The sequence below is a fragment of the Mustelus asterias genome, chromosome 19 (genome assembly GCF_964213995.1).
Source record: "Mustelus asterias chromosome 19, sMusAst1.hap1.1, whole genome shotgun sequence".
In the NCBI taxonomy this organism is placed as follows: Eukaryota; Metazoa; Chordata; class Chondrichthyes; order Carcharhiniformes; family Triakidae; genus Mustelus; species Mustelus asterias.
The window spans coordinates 15,502,217-15,523,142 of NC_135819.1; the positions used below are offsets into that span (position 1 = coordinate 15,502,217).

Consider the following 20,926-nt stretch of genomic DNA (forward strand, 5'->3'; position numbering starts at 1 on the left):
GGTGGCATTTCCAAAATGGCGACACTCCCTTGGAACAGCACCGGAGCGTCAGCACCGGAGAGGGACTTGCCACCCATAATCCTTTGCACCGGTTACAAAAGCGCCACACACGGCTAAGTCTGAGCATTGGCCGGAAAAGATGCACCCACTTCCTGGTCCTCAATGGTCCTGTGACGCATCCTTTTTTGTTCATTTTGGGCTGGATTCTCAAAATGGAAATCGCAGCTGCTGTGGTATCTGTGGAGAATTCTTTTGTCGCGACATAGGTGAGATCATAGAATCATAGAAACCCTACAGCACAGAAAGAGGCCATTCAGCCCATCGAGTCTGCACCGACCACAATCCCACCCAGGCCCTACCCCCATATCCCTACATATTTACCCTCTAATCCCTCTAGCCTACGCATCCCAGGACACTAAGGGCAATTTTAGCATGGCCAATCAACCTAACCCGCACATCTTTGGACTGTGGGAGGAAACCGGAGCACCCGGAGGAAACCCACGCAGACACGAGGAGAACGTGCAAACTCCACACAGGCAGTGACCCGAGCCGGGAATCGAACCCAGGTCCCTGGAGCTGTAAAGCAGCAGTGCTAACCACTGTGCTACCGTGCCGCCCCCCCGGTAATCTAATCTAGATCTAGTTCACCTGCGCTGGAGTGTGGCTTTTTTTTCAGAGCGACTGCCTCCTTTCTGTTTACATTGCTGAGTTATGGATAAACCTCTTGACAAGAGCAAATTGGCGGCTAAATTGTTTGACGTGGCAATTAGTCCTCTGAAAGACGCGCGTCCTTATCAATGTGACTGATGTCTTCTGTGGCAGTTTCCCTTTTGCTGGTATGTACATGAGAATTGCTTGAGGCATTGTGTGCAAGTCAGTCCCCAGGGGAGGGTGGAGGAGGGGGCTGGGGGTGGGAGGGGGAGGCGGGTGCAGCCTGACTTGATTGGCAGTTCTACACCTCAAGCTGGGAATAAATACCACGCATTTCTGCAATTCCTTTCCTTCCCTGCGTTAACTCAAGCCGTCGCTGTGTGATTAAACTGGACGGTTCTGATGTAAAGCTTTCGAAGGCCCGCCTTTACCAAGCTCTGAGGGAATAGTAGCGAGAGTTCTGGACTCTTGTTGTTATTTTGAACCCTTTGGCTTCCGTGTAATTTAATGCCAGGCGATAAATTTGATTGCATCGTTTAGCCTTAACTATTTGCTCTGGCTGTAAAGTGTCGTCAGGCCAATTCAAGGAGGATGGGAGTGTACAGGGGTATCACACATCATTCCCAGCCTGGAGTTCAGTGGTGCAAAGGTACACACTTTTTGCTCTGTTTATTCATCCAGATTTGCCACGCATATGTCTTCAGTTTGCTTGGAGCTGCCCATTGAAGGGTGATAAATAATAGCATACAGGAGGGGCCTTCACATTACTTCCCAGTCTGCTGCTCACCTGATTAGGGTGGCAGGGTGGCATAATGGCACCAGGGACCCGGGTTTAATTCCGGCCTCGGGTGACTGTGTGGAGTCTGCATGTTCTCCCCGTGTCTGCGTGGGTTTCCTCCGGGTGCTCCAGTTTCCTCCCACAGTCCAAAAATGTGCAGGTTAGGTGGATTGGCCGTGCTAAATTCCTCCTTAGTATCCAAGGATGTGCAGGTTAGGTGGATTGGCCATGCTAAATTGCTCCTGAGTCTCCAAAGATGTGCAGGTTAGGTGGATTGGCCATGCTAAATTCCTCCCTAGTGTCCAAAGATGTGCAGGTTAGGTGGATTGGCCATGCTAAATTCCTCCCTAGTGTCCAAAGATGTGCAGGTTAGGTGGATTGGCCATGCTAAATTGTCCCTTAGTGTCCAAAGATGTGCAGGTTAGGTGGATTGGCCATGCTAAATTCCTCCCTAGTGTCCAAAGATGTGCAGGTTAGGTGGATTGGCCATGCTAAACTGCCCCTCAGTGTCCAAAGATGTGCAGGTTAGGTGGATTGACCATGCTAAATTGCTCCTGAGTGTCCAAAGATGTGCAGGTTAGGTGGATTGGCCATGCTAAATTCCTCCCTCGTGTCCAAAGATGTGCAGGTTAGGTGGATTGGCCATGCTAAATTGCCCCTCAGTGTCCAAAGATGTGCAGGTTAGGTGGATTGGCCATGCTAAATTCCTCCCTCGTGTCCAAAGATGTGTAAGTTAGGTGGATTGGCCATGCTAAATTGCTCCTTGGTGTCCAAACATGTGCAGGTTAGGTGGATTGGCCATGCTAAATTGCCCCTTGGTGTCTAAAGATGTGTAGGTTAGGTGGATTGGCCATGCTAAATTGCCCCTTGGTGTCCAAAGATGTGCAGGTTAGGTGGATTGACCATGCTAAATTGTCCCTTAGTGTCAATGGGATTGTTAGGGTAAATAAATGAGGTTACAGGGATAGGATGGGATTATTGTTGGTGCAGGCTCGATGGGCCGAATGGCCTCTTCTGTACTGTAGGGATTCTGTGATATAATCAAATCTGCAGCTTCTAATTGAGGTCATTAGGTGGAAGTTTGGGGTCAGGATCCCTGCCTGATTGTGATGGCCCACTAGCCTAATGTATCCCTCACTGCGTGCTGACAACTCCATCTGTCGTGATCTCGGTTTAAGCAAAACACTGTGGATATCGGAATCTGAAACAAAAACAGAAAATGCTGGGAAATCTCAGCAGATGTGACAGCATCTGTGGAGAGAGAATAGAGCCAACGTTTCAAGCTGATCTAGGTTTCCTTGGCTCCATCTTTGGTGGTTGTGTCATCAGCTGCTAATGAGTTGAGGAAAATCTCGTTCGCCCAGCGAGTGGTTGGGGGTCTGGAATGCGCTGCCTGGGAGTGTGGTGGAGGCTGGGTTAGTCGAGGCATACAAGAGAGCATTGGATGATTATTTGAATAGAAACAATGTGTGGGGTCAGGGTGGGGGGAGGGAGGGTGTAGCAGGGGAAAGGCAGGGTAATAGCACTAAGTCATGGAGAGCCAGTGCAGACACGATGGGCCAAATGGCCTCCATCTGCACTGTAAAAATTCTGTGATAGGTCCGAAGCTCTGGAATTCCTTCCCCAGAGCTCGAGCCTTCTCTTTCTCCCTCTCCTCCTCCAGGATGTTAGTAAATATTTTTTATTCCCTTTCTTTATTCATTCGTGGGACATGGGCGTCGCTGGCTGGGCCAGCATTTATTGCCCATCCCTAGTCCCTGAGGGCAGTTGAAAGTCAACCACATTGCTGTGACTCTAGAGTCACATGTAGGCCAGACCAGGTAAGGACGGCAGATTTCCTTCCCTAAAGGACATTAGTGAACCAGATGGATTTTTCCGACAATGGTTTCATGGTCATCAGTAGATTCTTAATTCCAGACTTTTTTTTATTGAATTCAAATTCCACCATCTGCCGTGGCGGGATTCGAACCCAGGTCCTCAGAACGTTAGCTGAGTTTCTGGAGTATTAGTCTGGTGGTAATACCACTCGGCCACCTCCCCCAGGGGATATTCACCTCGTTGGTAAGTATTTGATCAACTGTCCAGTGAGGGGCACGGTGGCACAGTGGTTAGCACTGCGGCCTCACAGTGCGAGGGGACCAGGTTCGATTCCCGGCTCGGGTCACTGTCTGTGTGGAGTTTGCACGTCCTCCCCGTGTCTGCGTGGGTTTCCTCCGGCTGCTCCTGTTCCCTCCCACAGTCCAAAGATGTGCGGATTTGATGGACTGGCCATGCTAAATCGATGCTTTGTGTCAGGGGGATTAGCAGGGTAAATATGTGGGGTTATGGGGATAGGTCCTGGGTGGGATTGTGGTTGTTATAGATTCGATGGGCCAAATGGACTCCTTCTAGGGATTCTATGATTCTGTTCCTCCCACAGTCCGAAAGACGTGCTGGTTAGGTGCATTGGCCGTGCTAAATTCTCCCTCAGTGTACTCGAACAGGCGCCGGAGTGTGGCGACTGGGGGACTTTCACAGTAACTTCATTGCAGCGTTAATGTAAGCCGACTTGTGACAGTGATAAATAAAACTTTAAGCTATCTCCTTTGGTTTGCTGTTATTTGTTTCCTTATCTGATTACTCTCCGGGTGATGGATATTTACTCTGATTAAGATGCTGTATCAATGTGAGATGTCATGGCGATGGAGTTTCACTGCCTCAGAGGGTCGTGTCGAACCCTCGGCCATGCCGAGGTACATCACCACCAACCTCCCCTGCCTGTGCCTGGTGCCACTCTGACCGGGAGCGTTTGGTCGGAATTTTACTGTCCCACCCGCCACGGGTATCGGAGCAGATGGGGGCCGGACAAGGGGAAGGTCTGTTGATCACGGGAGGGATTTTCCAGTATCGGGGGCAAGCGAGCCCGGAAAATCCCGCCCTTTATATTTAGCTGTTTCCAAAGGGGTCAGCGTCTTTTCAGGGTGGTTCCGTTGTGCGTCGCTTTGTTCCCTCTGATTCAACTCCCAATGACTTCTTTCTCCTTTCTTTCCCAATTAGGGCATTTGAATTTCCAGGACTGCTTCATCACGTCCGGAGTTTTTAGCGTTTCGGAGCTGGTCAGAGTGTCGCAGAGTGAGTGGACTTTGGAGACTTTTTCCCCTTGTTTTTGAAAGCTTCTTTGACTGCTTTGCATTGGGTTAGCGGGGCGTAGCGGCATTGTTAGTGGACTCATCATCCAAGGACCCGAACCCATATCCTGCCTCAGTTTAATGGATAAATCTGGAATGATTGATTGATTATAGGGGTGGCACAGTGGTTAGCGCTGCTGCCTCACAGCGCCAGGGACCCAGGTTCGATTCTGGCCTCGGGTCACTGTCTGTGTGGAGTTTGCACGTTCTCCCTGTGTCTGCGTGGGTTTTCTCTGGGGGTGCACCAGTTTCCTCCCACAGTCCGAAAGACATGCTGGTTAGGGTGCGTTGGCCGTGCTAAACTCTCCCTCAGTGTTACCCGAACAGGCGCCGGAATGTGGTGACGAGGGGATTTTCACAGTGCAGTGTTAATGTAAGAGTTTGCACATTCTCCCCATGTCTGCGTGGGTTTCCTCCGGGTGCTCCGGTTTCCTCCCGCACTCCAAAAATGTGCGGGTTAGGTTGATTGGCCATGCTAAATTGCCCCTTAGTGTCAGGGGGATTAGCTAGGGTAAATATGTGGGGTAATGGGGATAGGGGCTGGGTGGGATTGTGGTCGGTGCAGACTCGATGGGCCGAATGGCCTCCTTCTGCACTGTAGGGATTCTCTGTTTCTATGAATGAAGGGGGAAGAGTGTGAGAGGAGGAGAATGTGGACTGAGACAGTATCGGAAGGGGGGAATATATGGGTCTGAGTTGGTGAGAATGTCTGAGACGGTGGAGGGGGAGTGGGTTTACGTGTCAGATGACAGTAAAAGACTGCACAAGAAGTGGAACAAGGCCATTCAGCCCCTTGAACCTGCTCTGCAATGCAGTAAGACTACAGTCAATCTGACTGTCCCCTGTCCCCCATGTCTCTTAACTCCCCGATAGATCAGAAGGTCTTCCTAATTCGGCCTTGAGTATATCCAATGACCCAGTCCTCTCTCTTGAGGAGGGGATTCCACAGACTAACGACCCTCTGAGACAAGAAATACCTCCCCATCTCCGTGTTAAATACAATGGCACAATGATTAGCACTGCTGCCTCATAGCGCCAGGGACCCAGGTTCGATTCCCGGCCTCGGATCACTGTCTGTGTGGAGTTTGCACGTTCTCCCCGTGTCTGCTTGGATTTCCACCGGGTGCTCCGGTTTCCTCCCACAATCCGAAAGATGTGCTGGTTAGGGGGATTGGCCATGCTAAGTTCTCTCTCAGTGTACCCGAATAGGCGCCAGAGTGTGGCGACAGGGGGATTTTCACAGTAACTTCATTGGGGGGATGAATATGGGAGGCGTGCTTAAGGGGGAATGAATATGGGGGGTGTGTGGTGGACTTCAGTTGTGCCTTTGTCCTGCCTGGACCACCGTTGTTGTGTTTGTCATGCCTGGACACATCCCCTACCGGCTCCTCCCCTTGTCACCTAGTATAAAGGTGGCTGTTTCCTCCCCCTTGTTCAGTTCGGGTCGGTTACCTGTTGGGATATGCTCCTAGTTCTGTAATGAATAAAAGCCTACAGTTGTATTGGCACACAAGTAGTCTTTTGCCTAATTGATAGCGCATCAGGGTGCGCATGGGGGGGATGAATATGGGGGGTGCGCATGGGGGGGATGAATATGGGGGGCGCGCATGGGGGGGATGGATGTGGGGGGGTGAGCGTGGGGGGGGATGGATATGGTGGGCGAGCATGGGAGGGGGGTAGATATGGGGTGGGTGGGCATGGGGGGGGATGGATATGGCGGCGTGCATAGAGGGGGGATGAATTTGGGGGCGCGCTTGGGGGGGGGGATGCCCATTTCAAGGTGAAACATGGTGGCGAGTGGTCTGATTGAAGCCAAACGCTAGCGGGAGAAGGGGGAGGTTGGCGGGGGAGCGACAGGGTCGCAGGCGCCGTTTGATCTGCTGTGTAGATTCAATGTAATGTTCTTGCCTCTTCTTCACCTCAGCCCCAGTCGCCGCGGCAACGGGACCCAGCTTCAATCTGGCCGATTTGGAGAGCCCGGGGTACTACAGCATAAACCAGGTCCCCCTGGGCAGGCGCACAATTACGACACCTCCCTCTACCAGGTAGGCAGCGACAGAGAATAACGAATCCCAACTGAAAAATCCGAGGCCTGTGACCGCGGCAGAAAGACCTCCGCCTTGAGGCTAACATCGAGCCCAAGGTGGGGTGTTATTCCCATATCTTGTCAGCTCTTTGTCTCTCTTGTGGGGCTGATGATTTGCAATTTGGTTGCAATTTGGTTTTTGGAAGGGATGGATCCTGGTTTGCCCCGTCCATTCTGTGCAATGGCTTTGTAACTTTGAGGATGGATTACTGACTTGTGTGGGAAAACGGAATTGAATCGGATCCCTTTTACCCAACTCTGTGTCGTCCACATGAGTAAAGATCATTCATGGGTGGCATGGTGGCACAGTGGTTAGCACTGCTGCCTCACAGCGCCAGGGACCTGAGTTCGATTCCCGGCTTGGGTCACTGTCTGTGTGGAGTCTGCACGTTCTCCCCCGTGTCTGCGTGGGTTTCCTCCGGGTGCTCCGGTTTCCTCCCACAGTCCGAAAGATGTTTGGGTTAGGTTGAAGGGCCATGCTAAATTGACTCTTAGTGTCAGGGGGACTAGCAGGATAAATGAGGGTTACAGGAATAGGGCTTGGGTGGGATTGAGGTCAGTACAAACTCGATGGGCTGAATGGCCTCCTTCTGTACTGTAGGGATTCTATGATTCTATGATAGCATAGAAACATAGAAGATAGGAGCAGGAGGAGGCCATTCGGCCCCTCGAGCCTGCTCCGCCATTCATTACGACCATGGCTGATCGTCCAACTCAATAGCCTAATCCTGCTTTCTCCCCATAACCTTTGATCACATTCGCCCCAAGTGCTATATCCAGCCGCCTCTTGAATACATTCAATGTTTTGGCATCAACCACTTCCTGTGGTAATGAATTCCACAGGCTCACCACTCTTTGGGTGAAGAAATGTCTCCTCACCTCCGTCCTAAATGGTCTACCCCGAATCCTCAGACTGTAGCCCCTGGTTCTGGACTCCCTCCACCATCGGGAACATCCTCCTTGCATCAACTCTGTCTAGCCCTGTTAGAATTTTATAAGTCTCTATGAGATCCCCCCTCATTTGTCTGAACTCCAGTGAAAAGGGCAGCACGGTGGCACAGTGGTTAGCACTTCTGCCTCACAGCGCCAGGGACCCAGGTTCGATTCCCGCCTTGGGTCACTGTCAGCGTGGAGTTTGCCCGTTCTCCCCGTGTCTGTGTGGGTTTCCTCCGGGTGCTCCGGTTTCCTCCTTTCCATCCAAAAGATTTGCGGGTTAGGTGGATTGGCCATGCTAAATTGCCCCTTAGTGTCAGGGGGACTAGCGAGGGTAAATGCATGGGGTTATGGGGATAGGGCCTGGGTGGGATTGTGGTCGGTGCAAACTCGATGGGCTGAACGGCCTCTTTCTGCACTGTAGAATTCTATGGTCTGTGGAGAACAATCCTAACCTCGTCAATCTCTCCTCGGTCATCAGTCCCGCCATCCCCGGAATCAGCCTGGTGATTTACCAGGCTGGAATATCTGAGTCAGCTGCAGAGGTGGTCACCATTAAAACAAGCAGACTTTCTGGCCACCTCAAGACTGAGTCAGTGCCTTCAGGAGCGGCCTTCAGAGGCCTGGTGTTTCGAAACCCAGACAGGCCGATCTCTGGACTGAATGGACGAGCTGGCTTCTCGCCATCTTTTTGTTGTTGTTGTTTTTGTTGTTGGTGATGATGGTGTTGTTGGAGTTGTTATTGTTGTTGGTGATGTTGTTTACATTGTTGTTGTTGGTGTTGTTCGTATTGTTGTTGTTGGTGTTGTTGTTGGTAATGATGGTCTTGTTGGAGTTGTTGTTGTTGGTGGTGGTGTTGTTGTTGGTGTTGTTCGTATTGTTGTTGTTGGTGTTGCTGTTGTTGTTAATGATGGCGTTGTTGGAGTTGTTATTGTTGTTTTTGTTGTTGTTGATGTTGTTGTTGGTGTTGTTGGTGTTGTTTGTATTGTTGTTGTTGGTGTTGCTGTTGTTGTTTTCATTGTTGTTGATGTTGTTGTTGGTGTTGTTTGTATTGTTGTTGTTGATGTTGATGTTCTTGTTGGTGTTGTTAAACAAAGAACAAAGAACAAAGAAAATTACAGAACAGGAACAGGCCCTTCGGCCCTCCAAGCCTGCACTGACCATGCTGCTCAATTGAACTAAAACCCCCTACCCTTCCGGGGACCATATCCCTCTATTCCCATCCTATTCATGTACTTGTTCAGATGCCCCTTAAAAGTCACCACCGAATCCGCTTCCACTACCGCCCCCGGCAACTAGTTCCAGGCACCCACTACTCTCTGTGTAAAAAATCTGCCTCGTACATCTCCTTTAAACCTTGCCCCTCGCACCTTAAACCTGTGCCCCCTAGTAATTGACTCTTCCACCCTGGGAAAAAGCTTCTGACTATCCACTCTGTCCATGCCTCTCATAATCTTGTAGACTTCTATCAGGTCGCCCCTCAACCTCTGTCGTTCCAGTGAGAACAAACCAAGTTTCTCCAACCTCTCCTCATCGCTAATGCCCTCCATACCAGGCAACATCCTGGTAAATCTTTTCTGTCCCCTCTCCAAAGCCTCCACATCCTTCTGGTAGTGTGGCCACCAGAATTGAACACTATATTCCAGGTTGTTATTGTTCATGTTGTTGTTGTTCATGTTGTTGTTGGTGGTGTTGTTGTTGGTGGTGTTGTGGTTGGTGTTGTTGGTGTTGTGGTTGGTGTTGTGGGGGTTGTTGGTGTTGTTGTTGGTGTTGTTGTTGGCGTTGTGGGTGTTGTTGGTGTTGTTGTTGGTGTTGTGGGTGTTGTTGGTGTTGTTGTTGGTGTTGTGGGGGTTGTTGTTGGTATTGTTGTTGGTGGTGTTGTTGGTGGTGTTGTGGTTGTTGTCGATGTTCTTGTTGGTGTAGATGTTGTTGGTGTTGGTGTTGTTGGTGTTGCTGGTGGTGTTGTTGGTGGTGTTGTTGATGTTGTTGCTGTAGATGTTTTTGTTGGTGTTGTTGGTGGTGTTGTTGGTGTTGTTGATGTTGGTGTAGATGTTGTTGTTGTTTCTGTTGTTGTTGTTATTGTTGTTGAGTGCTCCGTTCCGCCGAATCCTCTGAAATTCTGCCCCTGCTGTCTTGCAGCTCCACCAAGCGACACAAATCCATTGAGGACAGCGAGATGGAGAGCCCAGTGGATGAAGTCTTCTATTCCAGCACAGGTCGGTCACCAGCTGCGGGCAGCAGTCAGAGCGGTGGATGGGCCAATGATGTAGACACAGGTAACTGGTGGGCTTCAACTACTTTCTGTGGCAGCGAATTCCAAACATTGGCCACTCTCTGGGTGAAGACATTTCTAGAAACGTGTCATGTGGCAATGCGTTCAGGTGAGGCATGGACCCGGGTCCCTAGCGCTGTGAGGCAGCAGTGCTAACCACTGTGCTACCATGTCTCCTGCCTCCTTTTTTAATTCAGTTCGTGGGACATGGGCGTCGCTGGCCGGGCCAGCATTTATTGCCCATCCCTAGTTGCCTGAGGGCAGTTGAGAGTCAACCACATTGCTGTGGCTCTGGAGTCACATGTAGGCCAGACCGGGTAAGGATGGCAGATTTCCTTCCCTAAAGGGACATTAGTGAACCAGATGGGTTTTTCCGACAATGGTTTCATGGTCATCAGTAGATTCTTAATTCCAGATTTTTAAAATTGAATTCAAATTCCACCATCTGCCGTGGTGGGATTCGAATCCGGATCCCCAGAACATTAGCTGAGTTTCTGGATTAATAGTCCAGCGATAATACCACGATCTCCTCTTTACAGTCTCTGTAGATGCATCCAAACATTTGATGGGTACCTCACCACCTAGTCCTGTCTATCCATTATCCCCGCACACCCTCCCCACCACCCCACACACTCCTGCGTGCCCTCTACAGTCAAAGCTAGGGTGTGGAGAAAGGTCAGCTTAATATAAGGTAGGTCCATTCAAAGGTCTGACGGCAGTAGGGAAGAAGCTGTTCTTGAGTCGGTTGGTATGTGACCTCAGACTTTTGTTTAAAGTTTATTTATTAGTGTCTCAAGTCGGCTTACATTAACACTGCAATGAAGTTACTGTGAAAATCCCCCTAGTCGCCACACTCCAGTGCCTGTTCGGGTACACTGAGGGAGAATTTAGCATGGCCAATGCACCTAACCAGCACGTCTTTCGGATTGTGGGAAGAAACCCGAGCACCCGGAGGAAACCCACGCAGACACGGGGAGAACGTGCAGACAGTGACCCAAGCTGGGAATCAAACCCGGGTCCCTGGCGCTGTGAGGCAGCAGCGCTAACCACTGTGCCACCCCTATTTTTCTTTTTCCTGACGGAGGAAGGTGGAAGAGAGTATGCCCGGGGGGTGCGTGGGATCCTTGATTAAGCTGGCTGCTTTTCCCAAGGAAGTAGGAAGTGTAGACGGAGTCGATGGATGGGAGGCTGGTTTGTGTGATGGACTGGGCTACGTTCACAACCCTTTGTAGTTCCTTGCGGTCTTGGTCAGAGCAGGAGCCACACCAAGCTGTGATACATGCGGGAAGGAATGCCCAGTGTAATCAGGGTCAAATTTACTTTGGCCGGAGGTGCGAGGGCTTGTGTAGATGTTCACTACCCCTGGGGTAGTCTGCTCGAGGTCTGATGGTCTCCCTGCCATCCTGTAAAGATGCCACCAGTCCGCCTCTGTTGAGGCTGGAGAAATGATTCCATGAATTTAACCGACGTAGACAATGTGGTGTTTGTCAGTATTTGTGGAGAGGCAAACGAAGGTGTTGGGAGAAGACATTTCATCCCTCCACTGACACTCCGCAGTGGGTCCATCCAACCGTTTTACACAGTGCCCTTTTGTTCCCTGGCATTTATTGATATTCCTTCCTGTTTTTCCATGGTATAAGCGGAAAGTACAATGTGTGCTTGTTGGGTGATGTGTGCATCCTGTCAGCACAGTTGGACAGTTTTCAGAGATGACGTGCCCTTAACATCGCAGTCTCGTTGGGGAGAAAGCGAGTGCGAGATCTCGGCTGAGATCACCACCACCACCACCGCCACCCCCCCACCCCCCCCCTCCCCGCCCCCTGCGCCAGCACCGTACTTCGGGCGGCACGGTGGCGCACAGTGATACCTCACAGGGACTCAGGCTTGATCCCGGCCTTGGGTCACCGTCTCTGTGGAGTCTGCACGTTCTCCCCCCCGTGTCCGCGTGGGTTTCCTCCGGGTGCTCCGGTTTCCTCCCACAGTCCGAAAGACAGTTTAAACTTTATAAAGTTTATTTGTTAGTCACAAGTAGGCTGACATTAACACTGCAATGAAGTTACTGTGAAAATCCCCCAGTCGCCACACTCTGTTCGGGTTACACTGAGGGAGAATTTAGCACGGCCAATGCACCCTAACCAGCACGTCTTTCGGACTGTGGGAGGAAACCGGAGCACCCGGAGGAAACCCACGCAGACACTGGGAGAACGTGCAGACTCCACACAGACAGTGACCCCAGCCGGGAATCGAACCCGTGTCCCTGTGAAGCAGAGTGCTAGCCACCGTGCTGCTGAGTTTAGAAGAATGAGAGACAACGTTATTGAGACATATTGGATTCTCAATAAAAGTTTAAAGTTTATTTATCAGTGTCACAAGTAAGGCTTACATTAACGCTGCAATAAAGTTACTGTGAAAATCCCCCAGTCGTCACGCTCCGGTGCCTGTTCGGGTACACTGAGGGAGAATTTAGCACGACCAATGCACCCTAATCGACATGTCTTTGGACATTTAGCACGGCCAATCCACCTTACGTACACATCTTTGGACACTAAGAGGCAATTTAGCATGGCCAATCCATAAGACCATAAGACCATAAGACATAGGAGCGGAAGTAAGGCCATTCGGCCCATCGAGTCCACTCCACCATTCAATCATGGTTGATTTCAACTCCATTTACCCGCTCTCTCCCCATAGCCCTTAATTCCTCGAGAAATCAAGAATTTATCAATTTCTGTCTTGAAGACGCTCAACGTCTCGGCCTCCACAGCCCTCTGTGGCAATGAATTCCACAGACCCACCACTCTCTGGCTGAAGAAATTTCTCCTCATCTCTGTTCTAAAGTGACTCCCTTTTATTCTAAGGCTGTGCCCCCGCGTCCTAGTCTCCCCTGTTAATGGAAACAACTTCCCTACGTCCATCCTATCTAAGCCGTTCATTATCTTGTAAGTTTCTATCAGATCTCCCCTCAACCTCCTAAACTCCAATGAATATAATCCCACGATCCTCAGACGTTCATCGTATGTCAGGCCTACCATTCCTGGAATCATCCGTGTGAATCTCCGCTGGACCCGCTCCAGTGCCAGTATGTCCTTCCTGAGGTGTGGGGCCCAATCCACCTAACCTGCACATCTCTGGACACTAAGGGGCAATTTACCATGGCCAATCCACCTAACCTGCACATCTTTGGACACGAAGTAGCAATTTAGCATGGCCAATCCACCTAACGTACACATCTTTGGACACTAAGGGACAATTTAGCATGGCCAATCCACGTAACCTGCACATCTTTGGAGTGTGGGAGGAAACCGGAGCACCCGGAGGAAACCCACACAGACACGGGGAGAACGTGCAGACTCTGCACAGACAGTGACCCCAGGTCAAAATGGAACCCGGGTCTCTGGCGCTGCGAGGCAGCAGTGCTAACCACTGTGCCACCGTGCCATCTACTGCGCAGAATGGCGGGAGGGAGAGAAGGAGGGAGGGATAGTGATGGCGGGGGGCGGGGGGGGGGGGGCGGTGGGGGGGGAGGCGGTGCGAGGCTGACAGGGGGGAGAAGAAAGAGGCAGGGCCGGTTGCCCCTGGCGACGGACTCTTGGCAACCACATCTCTTGGCCAGTTTTGCGGGGGAGCCCAAAAGGAAGCCGAGGAGGGAGGGGGTGTAACGTGGCACAAGTGAAAACAAGCGGCGAATGGGACAGTGAGGACCCATTTTGAAAATGTAGAACAAAAACTCAAAGACGGGGGGGCGGGGAGGCAGGGGGTCGGGGGGTGGGGGTGGGGGGGGGGGGGGCGGTGTGGGGGGGGGGGGGGGGGGCGGTTGGGGGAACAAATAAAAATCTGTGACTAAATCCTGAAATGGAATCCAGGACAACAAACACACATTGTTTCATTAAGAGGATTGTTTACAATCCAATCCTTCACTCTCGCTGTTCCTTTTTTAATTAACCAGGATGGAGAGAGAGAGAGCGAAGGCTTTATCGCGTTGTGCCGCATTTTTCCAAATGTTCCTTGCGGAGAGGGAGAGAAAGAAGGAGGACGGGGTGGTGGGGAGGGGGGATTAAAAACACAAGAGCCAGAAAAAGCAGCTTGTTACTTTGAGAAATCCGAAAAAAAAAATGGTGGGGCGCTGCCAAAATGATCGGGAGCAGAAGGAATACAGATTGATTCCTTCATTCATCACAAGCCTGGCCTGTTTTCCAAAAATCTCTTTGTGTCAACATGTCTTTTAAGTTTTTTTTAAAATCCGACTGGGGCTCCTGTAACGAAAGATGTTGTAAGTCGGAGCTCTGTTTAAAAAAATAACCGTTCCCGGAGCGACGCAAGTTTTCACACCCCTCGCGTCCCTGCTCGAGCTGTCTCTCGCTGGGTTCGCTCCCCCCCCCACACACACACACACACACCCCACCCCCCCATCCCGCACTGCCCACCCACCCTCCCAAATTACTTGCTACTTAACCCGACCGGAAGGAGGAGCGAGGTGGCGCAGACCTCCTCATTGGGCGGCACGGTGGCACAGTTTTTTAGCAACTGCTGCCTCGCAGCGCCAGGGACCCGGGTTCGATTCCCGGCCTCGGGTCATGGTCTGTGTGGAGTTTGCACGTTCTCCCCCCCGCCCGTGTCTGCGTGGGTTTCCTCCGGGTGCTCCGGTTTCCTCCCACAGTCCAAAGATGTGTAGGTTTGGTGGATTGGCCATGCTAAATTGCCCCTTAGTGTCCAAAGGTGTGCGGGTTAGATAGATTGGCCATGCTAAATTGCTCCTTAGTGTCCAAAGATGTCCAGGTTAGGTGGATTGGCCATGCTAAATTGACCATTAGTGTCAGGGGATTAGCAGCGTAAATGTGTGGGGTTACGGGAATTGGGCCTGGGTGGGATTATGGCCGGTTCAGACTCGATTGGCCGAATGGCCTCCTTGTGTACTGTAGGGATTCTATGAAGGTGTGACTGCATTTCTTATCCAGACCGTAAGTTGTAGCCCAGTGGGTAGCACTCACTTTCGTAGGCCTTAGCGGTTGTGGGTTCGAGTCCCACTCCAGCTGTTTCAGAGCCCCCTTCAGGTGCGTGCTCCAGTTTAGAACTGAACGGAGAAGCTGGAGGAGGCCGTTCAGCCCTTTGAGCCTGCTCCGCCATTCATTTCGATCGCGGCTGATCATCAAATTCAATGATCTTCTTCACCCAAAGAGTTATGAATCTGTGGAATTCGCTGCCCAGTGAAGCAGTTGAGGCTACCTCATTGAATGTTTTTAAGGCCAGGATAGATAAATTTTTGAACAGTAAAGGAATTAAGGGTTCTGGTGAGCGGGCGGGTAAGTGGAGCCGAGTCCACAAAAAGATCAGCCATGATCTTATTGAATGACGGAGCAGGCTCGAGGGGGCAGATGGCCTACTCCTGCTCCTAGTTCTTATGTTCTTATGATCCCCCTTCCCCTCATATCCCTTGATCCTTTTAGCCCCAAGAGCTATATCTAATTTCTTCTTGCAATCACACAACGTTTTGGCCTCAACTACATTCTGTGGGAGTGAATTCCACACATTCACCGCCCTCTGGGTGAAGAAATTTCTCCTCACCTCAGTTCTCAAAGGTTTACTCCTTATCCTCAAACTATGCCCCCTCGTTCTGGACTCCCCCACCATCGGGGAACATTCTTTCTGAATCTACCCTGTCTAATCCTGTTAGAATTTTATAAGTTTCTATGGGATCCTCTCTTACTCTTCTAAACTCCAGTGAAGACAAGAGTTCTCCTATGAAGGCTCTCAGGTTGCTGAGGCAGGAATGGTTGCATGGGTTAGGGGCAGGACTAAAATGAAGTGGGGAGTCAGGTGGCTCAGTTGACTGGGCGGCTGGTCAGTGACGCAGAGCGACGCCAATAGAGTGGGTTCAATTCCCGTACCGGCTGAGATTATTCATGAAGGCCACACCTTCTCAACCTTGCCCCTCGTCTGAGGTGTGGTGACCCCCAGGTTAAAACACCACCAGTCAGCACTCCCCCTGAAAGGGGAGCACGGCCCATTGTCCGCTGAGGCTATGGCGATTTTATTTATCAGTGGCACAGTGGTTAGCACTGCTGCCTCACAGTGCCAGGGACCCAGGTTCAATTCCGGCCTCGGGTCACTGAATGTGTGGAGTTTGCACTTTTTCCCCGTGTCTGCGTGGGTTTCCTCCGGGTGCTCCGGTTTCCTCCCACAGTCCAAAGATGTGCGGGTTAGGTGGATTGGCCATGCTAAATGTGCAGGGGGATGGGCCTAGGTAAGATGCTGAGTTGGTGCAGACTCAATGATGCGAATGGTTTCCTTCTGCACTGTTGTGTTTCTATGATTCTGTGAGTAGGCCATTCAGCCCTTCAAGCCCATCCTGTCACTTGATAAGGTCGCGACTGCTCTGATTGCTGCAACTTTCCTGTCTTCCCGCCATAACCCTTTGCTGCGGTTTTAAAGGATAGGCCGCAGGCTTCAAAGGTTCAAACAAATGAAGGGCTTTATTGAGAGGATGTTAACACTACCGGCATGGTGGCACAGTGGTTAGCACTGCTGCCTCACAGCGCCAGGGACCCGGGTTTGATTCCCGGCTTGAGTCACTGTCTGTGCGGAGTCTGCACATTCTCCCCGTGTCTGTGTGGGTTTCCTCCAGTTTCTTCCTACAGTCCGAACGACGTGCTGGTTAGGGTGGATTGGCCATGCTAAATTTTTCCTCAGTGTACCCGAACAGGCGCCGGAGTGTGGCGACGAAGGGATTTTCCACAGTAACTTCCTTGCAGTGTTAATGTAAGCCTACTTGCGACTAAACTGACTCATTGTGCGGAATTCTCCTGTCCGACCCACCACGGGAATTGTAGTGGACTGGGGGCGGACCATTGACCTTGGGCAGGATTTTCTGGTTTTGGAGCTAGCAAGGCTGGAAAATCCCGCCCTTAATCTCTGGAAAGGCAGCCTTTATTTACAAGTTAATCACAGGGTGAAACTGCAGATTGTTGGTCGTGCTGTCTCCTCGTTTGCCAGCTACCACCTATTTTCCTCACCTTTCCCCTCCATCCTTACCTCCACCCTGGATGACAGACTTAGGGATCATCGTGAAGTAATAACAACCCCGCCCCTGATAACGAGATCGTATGTTGTCAGGAATGGCTGTTCGCGGACTCAGATAGGGGCAGTACAGGGCGGAGTATTGGAGACTTGAGTAATGGGCCAGAAAATCAGACTCCAAGGCTGGAGCTTTCCAGCCCTTCGCACCTGGTGGGACTTTCCAGTCCCGCCGACTGTGAACTCCTGCCCTGGGTTTCCTGGCGGATTGAGGGGGAGTGCATAAAAGAGGAAACCCTATTGGCAATGGCGGGACCAGAAGATTCTGTCGCTGGCCAATGGTGTACCACCTCCACCGTTGCGAAACACGCCATGGGAGCAGATGGAAGATCCTGCTCAAATCCCGCTCAAACCCTGCCAAATCCTTATTTATAAAATTTTTCTTTTTTTTCATTCATGGGACATGGGCGTTGCGAGCTGGGCCAGCGCTTACTGCCCATCCCTGGTTGACCCCGGAGGGTAAATAATAAAAATCTCTGGAATTAAGAACCTACTGATGACCATGAAACCATTGTTGATTGGCACAAAAACCCATCTGGTTCACTAATGTCCTTGGGGAAGGAAATCTGCTGTCCTTACCCGGTCTGGCCGACATGTGACTCCAGAGCCACAGCAATGTGGTTGACTCTCAACTGCCCTCGGGCAACTAGGGATGGGCAATAAATGCTGGCCCAGCCAGCGACGCCCACATCCCACGAATGAATAAAAAACAATCAAGTAAATGTTCAGGGGACCCGGGTTCGAATCCCGCCACAGCAGATGGTGCAATTTGAATTCAATAATGAATCTGGAATTAGGAATCGACTGATGACCATGAAACCATCGTTGGAAAAACCCATCTGGTTCACTAATATCCTTTAGAGAAGGAAATCTGCCGTCCTTACCCGGTCTGGCCTACATGTGACTCCAGAGCCACAGCAATGTGGTTGTCTCTCAACTGCCCTCGGGCAACTAGGGATGGGCAATAAATGCTGGCCCAGCCTGCGACGCCCATGCAAATAATAAAATAAATGACTTCAGGACTGCAGTCGCTATTGTAAGTTAGGAATCATTATGGACAGATGCCGGAATTCTACTGTCCTGCCTCCACCCCATGGAATCGGAGAGGGCGAGGGGCGGAAGACGGAAACGTCCTTTGATCTCGGTCGGGAATTTCCGGTCTCGCTCGAGTGAGGCCATAAAATCCCACCCAGTGTGTGAACAGCAAGCTCAGGTGGTGCAAGGCTTTGAGATAGCAGAGTTGAGAAAGAGCCCATCAGGCGGCTGCCAGCTATTCAGTTGGAACTGGCCACCCCAATCCCCTTCCTCTATATTTCTTTCCTTCGAAGAAAACCTGCTCTGATTCCCTTGAATTGTATTCGACCTGCGATTGGATACCTTGTTGAAAGGGTCAGTGTGGGCATGAGGGGCTGAATGGCCTCGTTCTGTGGCAACTGGCTTCTCTGAAAGACGTGTTGGTTAGGTGCTCAGTTCTCCCTCAGTGTGTACCTGAACGGAGTGTGGCGACTGGAAGATTTTCACAGTAGCTTCATTGCAGCGTTAATGTAAGGTTACTTGCGATTGATTTTCAATCCCGCTGAGGTCCCTCAGCGACACGCTGATGCTGTTCGAGATATCTGCCTTCCTCCCGGTGCCATCTAATGTGACGTGAATAACTGTGGAGAAAGATTGCCTTTATAGAAAAATAGCCTCCTTCCCCTTTTTGTTCAGTTCATTTGTGAGGCTCGGAGCTTTCCCCACAGCCACAGGAAATGGACTTTAAGGTGCACTTGAGGCCGTGTCTGCATTTGTCTGGCTTCTAACTAAAAGAAAATCACTTTACCTTTCAAACTTATGATATAACTCATACCTTCCACTCATTATTTCCTGTTATGTAAGGAATATAACATTCAGGGGTGAGAGAGAGCCATCTTTTTCAAAACTCATTTTACGGGACATGGGTGTCGCTGGCTGGGCCAGCATTTATTGCCCATCCCTAGTCGCCCTTGGAGGGCAGTTGAGAGTCAACCACATTGCTGTGGCTCTGGAGTCACATGTAGGCCAGACCGGGTAAGGACGGCAGACTTCCTTCCCTAAAGGACATTATAAGAAGTCTCACAACATCAGGTTAAAGTCCAACAGGTTTATTTGGTATCACGAGTTTTCGGAGCGCCGCTCCTTCATCGGGTGAGTCCTGATGAAGGAGCAGTGCTCCGAAAGCTCGTGATTCCAAATAAACCTTTTGGACTTTAACCTGGTGTTGTGAGACTTCTTACTGTGCCCACCCCAGTCCAACGCCGGCATCTCCACATCAAGGACATGAGTTTGAAGTTTGAAGCTTTTAATTTATTAGTGTTACATTAACACTGCGATGAAGTTACTGTGAAAATCCCCTAGCCGCCACACTCCGGCACCTGTTCGGGTACACTGAGGGAAAATTTAACATGGCCAATGCACCCTAACCAGCATGCCTTTTGGAGTGTGGGAGGAAACCAGAGCACCCGGAGGAAACCCCATGCAGACATGGGGAGAACGTGCAGACTCTGCACAGACAGCGATCCAAGTTGGGAAGTGAATCCGGGTCCCTGGCGCTGTGAGGCAGCAGCGCTAACCACTGTGCCACCCGTGTATAGAGTTGTGTTAACCACTGTACCACTAAGCCTGTAAAAAGTGTGTTAGGCCCGTGGGACAGCGAGTGTGGCACACAGTCTTTGTAACACAGGGGTTGTGAGGCAGCGGTGCTAACCACCGTGCCGCTGTGCCACCACACATTAGTAAAACCAGATAGGTTTTTCTGACAATGGTTTCATCAGTAGATTCTTAATTCCAGATTTCTTTTGTTGAACTCAAATTCCTCCATCTGCCGTGGCGGGTTTCGAACACGGGGTCCCCAGAACATGAGCTCAGTTTCTGGATTGATAGTCTATTGGTAAAACCACTCGGCCATCGCCTCCCCTTGGGAAGGTGCCTTTTTGAGTCGCTGCTGTGGTGAGGTTGTAGGTACACCCACAGTGCTGTTAGGGAGGGAGTTCCAGGAATTTTGACCAAGCGACAGTGAAGGAACGGCCGATATATTTCCAAATCAGGATGGAGGGGAACTTCCAGGTGGTGGTGTTCCCATGTATCTGTTGTCCTAATCCTCTTATCTCTCCCATTAATGCTTATTTATTCCTCCCTGCAGCTATTACAGAGTAGATCGCAATTGTATTTTCCCTTGTGGGGGAGTCTAGGACCAGAGGACATAATCTCAGAATAAGGGGGTCGCTCATTTCAGACAGAGATATGGGGGGAATTTCTTCTCCCAGAGGAGAGTGAATCTGTGGAATTCTTTCCCGCAGAGGGCTGTGGAGGCTGGGGCGTTAAGTTCAAGGCTGAGACGGACAGATTTTTAATCAGTCAGGGAATCGAGGGTTATGGGGATAAGGCGGGAAAGTGGAGTTGGGGATTATCACATCAGATCAGCCATGATCTCATCGAATTGGGGAGCAGACTCGATGGACTGAATGGCCTCATGCTACTCCCTACGTCTTATGGGCCGTCAGGCAAATGTTTCTCCCTCTTGAGTGGAACCTTCTAACTTAAATTCTCACCATTTTATTTTCTTCCTTCTTATCAGTTTTATTTTATTCGCGTCACAAGTAGGTTTACATTAACACTGCAATGAAGTTAGTATGAGAATCCCCTAGTTGCCACACTCTGGCGCCTGTTCGGGTACACTGAGGGAGAATTTAAATTTAAGTTTATTTATTCGTGTCACAAGTAGGCTTACATTAACACTGCAATGAAGTTCGTATGAAAATCCCCTAGTTGCCACACTCCGGCGCCTGTTCGGGTTACACTGAGGGTGAATTTAGCACGGCCAATGCACCCTAACCTTCCAAGGAAGCCAGTCGCCTACGCCAACTCTTTGAATGAGTTATCCGAAGAATCCCTCTCCCCCTGGCTCTTTCCCCATTTGCCCTGTGGTCTGTTTTCTGGGAACATTTCCA

At 50.6% G+C, this 20,926-nt stretch overlaps 1 protein-coding gene across 7 annotated transcripts in view; it reads left to right on the top strand.

Moving 5' to 3' along the window:
• Nucleotides 1-20,926, top strand: part of nfixb (nuclear factor I/Xb) — a 376,438-nt gene that overhangs the window by 291,723 nt on the left and 63,789 nt on the right. For all 7 annotated transcript variants that reach the window (XM_078235068.1, XM_078235067.1, XM_078235072.1 and 4 more), the window contains 3 exons: nt 4,466-4,540; nt 6,521-6,641; nt 9,755-9,891. In XM_078235068.1, coding sequence (XP_078091194.1) covers nt 4,466-4,540; nt 6,521-6,641; nt 9,755-9,891 — 333 coding nt within the window. The remainder of the gene's footprint in view (nt 1-4,465; nt 4,541-6,520; nt 6,642-9,754; nt 9,892-20,926) is intronic.